Here is an 8286-nt window from a genome sequence, read left to right on the forward strand (position 1 = left end):
CCCCCCCCCGCAAAAAATAAATTTGAAACATGACTACCTACTTCACAATGGGAACTTCAGCCCATGGTATTCTGAGCAATCAAAGCAGACAATGCAGCATTAGTAGGGAACCATAGTTGTCAATGCGTCGCCTTAGTCCCCCCCCCCCCACAAAACGCCTTGGGTTGCCTAGCGCTTTGACAACTATGTATGGAACGGTACAATAATGACATAGCATCAAAACTGAAAGACGACAAAAGTGTGGATCGTCTTTAGAACAAAGAGGAACAAATGATCCAACTTGAAAATCAAAGAACAATTGGCATTTTCTAGATCCTATTGAAAATGAAACACAAAAAGCTTGAGGAATTACTTATTTTACTTCAACGATTGTCATTTTATATTACAAAGCAATCAACTATGATTAAGGGAGTTTTTAGGAGGCAAAATGTTAATTTGTTCCACATCATTTTACCTCAGAATCTTTACTATATCACTTGATATGTGTCCATGCTTATGTCATATCCTCCCAAACATATCATGTAAACTTTTCAATTTAAAGTCAATTCCAGTTGTAGGACAAGTCAATAACTTGATGAACAACCATCAATAAATAAACTAAGACAAAAATATGCATGAAATTATTGCACAAGTAAAATAAATCAAACACTGGAATGGACCATATAAATTAACTCCATATAACAACTGCTACAAACAGAATCAAGCCCAAATATCATTGACATGTATCCAAAAAAAGGGAAAGACTTGAATTCTATGAATTTTTTTATCAAATACGCTTCGAGTTGAAATAAAACAATTACTTGTCAATGTTCCATGTGTTTTGAATGTAGTAGGTTAAGTACTTTAATAGACTTTTCAAGCCCAAGGCATAATAATCACAAGAAGTTTTAGATAAACCAGTTTGAATGACAAGCAGTAAAACTCTAATCTAAAGGAAACAATAGAAGAAGAAGATCACATTATAGTAAAATAATTACCTCATTGACTTGAGCACAATTGGTAATGCGTTTAGCTCTACTGGCAAACTGAAGAGTTCCCTTTGTTTCCTCTATGTGAACCTAAGAGCATCAATCATATAACATAACAAATTCATGTTGCAATGATATTGATAACACATAAAAACAGATAGAGAAAACAGCCAACAAGCTACCTCTTCTGGTGCTACTGTACAAATGATAGATGTTTTAGCATTACCCCCAAGAGCAGATTGCAGTATCCGAGTAAGCTTACTATCTCGATATGGAATATGCCCCCTGCATCAGCAAACATTTAGTTTTAAGTATCAAAATTCACAAAGTGCCTCATTCATCAATTTCTAGAAGGATTAAGTACCTTTGCTTCCCACCATCACTCAATTTGTTTATCACATTTCCAAGAATCATTAAGCTCTTGTTAATGTGTTTTCCTTCCTTCAAACGCACTCCACCGGCTCCAGTTTTTGCAATCCGCTCAGATCCAGCTAAATCAACCAAATTCTAGCCATGAAGAAAATTAGTCCAAATAAATCAAAGGCAATGACAAAAGTACCAACAAAAACAAGAAAATCATGAACAATACTTTGTCAAAAGAAAAAAAAAAGAAGAAAGAATTACATACCAGGACAGATACACGGATGGCATCTGAACTCGAATAATCTCCAGAAGAAATTGTATCTTTGCCTTTGCTTTCAATAACCTAATACATAACAAAGGACAGAGAACGGTTAAAGAAATAAAAGAGAGTGAAATGCAAATGAGACTAGAACAATTAAACCTTCTTCTCCATCAGAACATACCATCCTGAATATGGTGTGGGATCTGCTACTTCGAGCATTCATATTTGTCTCACCAAAGTGCTGATTAGCTGCAAGAATCATATTCATAGATAACAAATAGGGGGAAGTACAATAAATTGGAATAACAAAATGACACAAGTTCAGTGACAGAAATATGTCAACAGGAACAGACCTTGTCCAACTTCAATGAGTTTAAGCAATTGTTCAGCATCATTCACAATTTCCTCTCTCAGGCCTGAAACAAAGATTCCCCGCTGAAAGGCAAAGAAAATTAGTGAGACAATGAAATACAGAAAACAACTTGCTTGGGAAGGAAATCTTAGTCCATAAACCACCTCCAGGCTCTCATGAATTTGAAGCTTCTGATTCTCGGGGGCAAAAAGATCATTGATTTCTTCATTGTAAATTTCCATGTAGGAAACTCGAACTAAAAATTCCCTGTCACTTTGCTGTTGATAAAAAATTGTAAATTAATAAAACAAGAGTCTGAAATTTAGCCATATGCACCACAGCTTTCAAATGAAAAGTAATCATACCATCTGAATGTTTTGGAATATATCCTTCACAGCTAGGTGAATAATTCCCGGATCATTTTCAGAACCATTCATGGTAAAAGTCTTGCCACTACTGGTCTGTCCATACGCAAAGGCAGTTCCTGGAAATGTCACAGGGACCAACATGGTGAAATGAAATATGAATTATAGACCCAAATACAACAAGATCCTAGCAAAATTTCCCTGGATTACATTACAAGTGTAATTCAAAAGCAACACTGACAAGATACACATAGAAGCATGGAAAAAGATTGTTTGGATTCATGCATCATGTTCCTGTGCCCTTTCTATTGGATATTTGTGTTTATCAAATCCAATTAAATGGTTTAATGTATATTAATTTGCATTTATAATTTTGGGTGGTAGTGTATCCTAAAGTTTTACCTTAAATTGTTTGCAACTAGGGACAGAATAGGATGTCCTGTTTACACTGTTTCATGCATTGTGTGTCCATGTGAATGGCAATTCCAGACACAAATGCAAGTATCCATATATAAGGATACTAAACAGAACCGACTGAGAACCTCATATGGATTATTGTTGGTTATTTATGAAGCAAGGTTCTCTGTGTAATTGTTTATTTCATTTGTTTCTTAACATATGAAATAAAAAAACAAGAAAGGATATGATCAAGGTTTCACCACTTGGCCTGCGAGAATGGATTCACCACCATACTCAGACTGTTGATTCACTGCAACAGGGTTGTCTCTGCATCACTACATCAACAAGTTCTAAATCACCACAGATCAAAGGCATACCCCCATAACTCATTTATTTCATCCCCTCCTCCATTACATCAGTACAATGCTTAAATAAAAGAACATAAACAAAGAAATATAAACTTAATCAAATCTTCAGGCGAAGGAATATTCCAACAACCCCAAATCTTCAAGATATTCTCCTCTCCACACAAATCACATGGGCCCACACTCTTCATTCAAATTCTAGATGCGCAGGCCATATTGTGGGAAGAATATAGGCCTTAAGGTGAACCATAATATGGGCCATATGGGACTGGTTTTAACTTAAACCGTGTCACTGAATCATTCTATGTTGGCGTTGTACTGCATCACCAGGCGTAAGAGGTACTTACCGTTACAACTAGACATTGTGTGTTTTGGTGTACTAATGGTTGATGCCTCCACTGGCTATATAGTAGTACGTTGGATTTCACAACAGTTGTTTCATCATTGTGGGTGAGTGCTAGGGTTCCGAACGTAGAGTGATATGAACGGTTCTGCTGCGATCGCCTCCTCAAGGGTTGAGCAGAATGTGCGTGTTCGTCTCTACAATAACTTCTGTCTGTGGCTATTTAAAAAATTGTGAACCCTAAACTGCATGCTTATTGATCTGAAGGATAATTTTTTTTATATGAATCCCTCCCCCGGCCATCATTATTTATGTCAACAATCGGAGGCCAAATATCCTTTGAATCAAATGAGAATGGAGTGTATCATAAATAATAAAATTAATGGACTAATATTGAAATAAATATATAAAGAATTAAATCGAAGAAATGGTAAGCATATGTGCGACTTTAGTATGGATTCTTTGTTGTTCTCTTGTTTCCTCAAAACCAAGGAGAAAGAAATCACATGTATAGATGAAGCATGAATCAAATACAATACCGTAGATATTCATTTCTTTCTTTCCTTCAAAAACGTAAAACAACAACAAAAGTTTTAATGAAGCGGTTGATCTGAGAGCAAATATGTAACGAACTAATACCATTGAATCCTTCAACAGCGCTTCGAATGATGTCCTTGGCAAGAAGATCATAGACCTTGACATTGGTACAGTTTTCATCGAAAACATGATCTGAGGTCATCCATGGACAATTTCAAAATGATGATCCAATAGTAAGAAAGAAAAGAAGAGAGAACGAGGAGGGGGTGGGGAAACAAAAGAGAAACAGGAGAGGGAGAAAAGGATAATACCGAAAGCATAAGAAGCACCAGAGACAGGGGTACCAAGAGGCCTGTGCAACGAGATCCGATTGTCTTCCACCCTCCAAAAAGTCCCATTCGGGACTTCTTGGCTGACGGCAGGTCTTACTCGAACTGCTACGCAAATCTTCTCCATGTCGTCGTCTTTCTTCCACTCCACGCCTACACTCCTGCAGTCTCTACTCTGTAGAACACCACAACAGATCGACCCCAATTTTCTCCAGCTTTCTTTCCTTCCCAGTTCCCCCCATTTTAAGTTTAAAACCAGCGGCTGACAGGCGGGCTATTTTCGTTTTTGCAGATAAACCCCTTTGTCTTCACTTTTGTTGCATCCAAACCCCAGTATTGTGGATACATCCTTGGTAGTTTTTTGGTAGTGTACGTCACCTGAAATGCTGAATACGTTAATACTGAATACTGAATATATTCAAGGCCCGTGTCCTTTTTGTTTAAGCCCTAAGCCCATGGGTTGCACGGGAAATTGAAAGGAGGAGGAGAAGTGAACTTTTTCATTCTTAAAAATAATGAGTCAGTTCGTTTTGCCACGACAGAAAGACAATCTGATTATTTGACCGTTTGATGGGAGGGAAATTTTGTTCATAAGTCATATGTCATATTTGGTGATTCCTTTCCGATGACCCATTTTTCATAGCCAAAATTTTGATTTGGTAGTTCAAGATTCTCAATAGAAGATATTTCATACATGATTACTGCATAGTGAGCAATCTGATTAGATTTGACTTCAATTGCAGATTGAAAATATTATTCTATAATTTTCAGTCGCTCCTTCAATCCTCCAATACTAGGGTTTGTTATTTCATTAGTTTTTAGTTTAACATCCAAAGTGTCGAGCCTCTTGAACCTCTCACCACCACCTCTAATGCAACTTCAAACAACTACCATTATCACTGTCTCCACCATCAGCACCAGAAGAAATCTTTTGTTGATATGCATTCCATACGTGTCTCTATTCTTTTGTAGTGGCAAAAATATTTTTTTGTTTTGTTTTACTATAGATCATTTATTGGTACATAAGTATTCATATTGGAAACACAAAAAACTAATCATGAGTTGAAAACAATAATTTGGAACAAAGAATGTTGCCATATAGACCTCATAGATTCTTAGTTATGATGGTAAATGACCATAGAAAGCAATAAAATTCTTGGGGGCAATGTCATGTAATTTTTTCACCCAACTCTACGAATATATAGATCGAGTTTCTCTATACTAATGATGAAAATGAATCTCTACTACACTTCAAACATACCATCAGATTGCATTTAAGGAGGGATAATTCGACTTCGTGAATAGGATGTGGAAGTGTAAGGATGACCTAAGCGGCCAATCACATGGTTACATCACCAATGGGGAAGAATTTCCCTTCTCTACACGAGATAATTCATTGGGTTAATGAAATGTAAAAGAATTCATTGTTCTATTGGGTTGATGAAATGTAAAAAAATTCATCCCCCATACTCTATTCAAGTTGTACACTTTGACATTTTACAATTCTCTTCTTATTCTTAACTTGTGATTTTCATTATATCATTAGAGAATCCAACTTTGTAGTAGATTCTTTAACTAGGAAGGCCACGTTACTTTCGTGTGCAACTATTTGGCCAAATTCCACTTCATGATTGTCGGAGCTCTGTAATCAACAAAAAAACATTTACGGAACGTTGTTGACCGTTGACCTGGTCATTTAGGCCCAGTCGAGGTCTGAGGCTTCTGCCAACTACAACCACAGTGTAGATTGGGGTTGGGCCAATGGCCCAAGTGCGCCCCAAAACCCTTTGGCCTAATCCATATGCTCCCATGCTAAATCTGCCTGAATCAAGCCCAACTAGTGTAAGTTACAAGGAGAGGCACACTATCTAATTTTACATAAATGGATTGAGCTCGGGCATAATCACATATAGGTCCTGTACCAAAAGAAGCTTGAATAACCATTTTAATATTAGCCTAATAAAGATATCAAAGTCCATGCCACCAACTAACAAGTAGTTTCAAAGACCAAAGCTTAACCCATTCAGAGTAACCCCACTGTCTCCATTAACCTGCTTCATGAAGCTGAAAACAGCATAAACCTTGGGAGGCCCAATCGAGTTGATGTGATTCCCCCATTAAAAAAATAACAAATCTATCTATATATATTTATAAAGTTGCAACATTTAACTGCTTGAGGTGTGATGCAAGAATATACAAAATTAATGTTTAGACATATCCAATGATTATAAGAAGTATCACAAATATATATGAGATCCCATCTTAGGCATTGCCATCAACAGGAAGTCAAAATCTAAAAGTCAAAGCGAAATTAGAATGAGATTGGGCATCCCAAATCAGCTCATTCCATACACGAGGAGGCAGATTAGAAAAGGTTTGATCAGATGTTCCATGAATATAGCTGCCTCTTTAGCAAGGTATATCTACCACTGTGTTAGCCTCTCTGAGACAGTGTGTAGGTGTGATTTTCCTTTCAGGAATCATAAATTTACTATTATGTGACTAAACTGTGTATAATCAATCCATTTGAGGCAATTTCTAAGGAAATCTAAGAAGGGGTATTTGTACGTACGTATATAGGTCTCGGATGTGGAACCATTGCCATGTATATTCGTAATATGGATACTTCCTTAAGTGGGCAATGGTGTCATGGCCCAGCCCAGAGTCCAGATTAGCCCAGTGGTATGAATATTGATATATATATATATATATATATGTTACTACCATGAGCTCTTTATTGGTTTGTTTCTCAGCCTTAGATATATATAGGCTGCGTTTGGTAGCGTTCTATTAAAAGATTTCTGGAGTTTTTTCGTTATATTAAAATGAAAAAAAGGAATAAAACGTTTGGTGCATCATAGACGAGTTTCTGTTTTTTTTTAACCAAAAGTGAAAAATAACATTAGAAACTGGAATTGACAAAACGACAAATAGTTGTTTTGTCTTCCCAGATTCATTCCAAATATAAAAAAAAGGGACTATTTGGGGGATTTTAGGGAAATCGTCCCCGATAAACTTGTAGTCTTCCACTCTAGTTCTTCATTTTTCATAATTTCGCGCACATAGAGGAGAGAAGATATGCATTTTGAAATGGTTTCAGAAACAGATTCACCAAACACCATTTTTTCGTTTAAAAACAATGTTTTGACACAAAAACTAAAATTTTCATTTTTTACACGAAATGTCATTTCTATAACAAAAAAAATTATCAAAAACAATCATAGAGCTTTTGAGCTGTGTCATCTACTACTCCTCAGTCCTAAAAGGCTTTTAACTCAAAAGAAGGTTTTGGAAGTTGTGGCTGCTCTTCATTTAAAAGCTGATAAGATAGTTAAAAGTATTGTAGATTCGTGTGAGATCAATAGGCTGTGTTTGGTAGCCAAGAAAAGAAAAGAAAAGAAAAGAAAAAAGTACACATTTTGTACTTTTTTCTTTGGGTGAAAATTTTTTCTTTGCACTTGGTATGTTTTTACCCAAGAGAAGATTCCCCTTTTCAAATTTAAAATTCCTCTTGGGAATTGTGAAGTTTTCTTTTGCTTCCCCAAAAATTTTCTTGCCAAAAACACATGAAAACATGAGAAAATATGAAAAAATAATGATTACACAATGATTTCCTATGTGTTTATCTCTTTCTTAAAATTCAAAATTTTTTGAATTTTTTTTCTTTTCTTTTCTTTTTTTTCTCTTGGTAACCAAACATACATAATCTTTTTATTTTCTTACCATTTCATTTCATTTCTTCTCATTTCTTTTCTTTTCTTTTCTAGATTCTTTTTTCCTTTCTTATCTTTTCTTTTCTTTTTTTGGCTACCAAACATAGCCATAGTTACAAGAGTAAGAAAACAAAACAAAGACTAGAAAGGAAGAAAGAAGAAGAGACGAATTGAAGAAAGAAAGCTAATGGGATTTGTCACCTTTGGCATGCGATTGTGATGTTACAAAATTGAAACTATTAATTAAAAGGTCAAATATATATATATATATATATAAAAATATTTTTCTC

General features: G+C 35.6%; 1 protein-coding gene across 2 annotated transcripts in view; it reads right to left on the minus strand.

Moving 5' to 3' along the window:
* The window catches only part of LOC122077179 (kinesin-like protein KIN-7N), an 11893-nt gene extending 7357 nt beyond the window's left edge, over nt 1-4536 (minus strand). Inside the window, exons 1-10 of one of the 2 annotated variants that reach the window (XM_042643028.1) lie at nt 4266-4536; nt 4057-4146; nt 2311-2429; nt 2110-2223; nt 1947-2028; nt 1775-1842; nt 1597-1674; nt 1333-1475; nt 1151-1253; nt 978-1058 (exon numbers count right to left, since the gene is read on the minus strand). In XM_042643028.1, the coding sequence (XP_042498962.1) occupies nt 978-1058; nt 1151-1253; nt 1333-1475; nt 1597-1674; nt 1775-1842; nt 1947-2028; nt 2110-2223; nt 2311-2429; nt 4057-4146; nt 4266-4410 (1023 nt within the window). In that variant the 5' untranslated portion in view covers nt 4411-4536. The remainder of the gene's footprint in view (nt 1-977; nt 1059-1150; nt 1254-1332; nt 1476-1596; nt 1675-1774; nt 1843-1946; nt 2029-2109; nt 2224-2310; nt 2430-4056; nt 4147-4265) is intronic. The other variant, XM_042643027.1, reaches the window with a different exon arrangement.
* Between the last annotated feature and the right edge of the window lie 3750 nt (nt 4537-8286).

This window comes from Macadamia integrifolia, chromosome 4 (genome assembly GCF_013358625.1).
Source record: "Macadamia integrifolia cultivar HAES 741 chromosome 4, SCU_Mint_v3, whole genome shotgun sequence".
In the NCBI taxonomy this organism is placed as follows: Eukaryota; Viridiplantae; Streptophyta; class Magnoliopsida; order Proteales; family Proteaceae; genus Macadamia; species Macadamia integrifolia.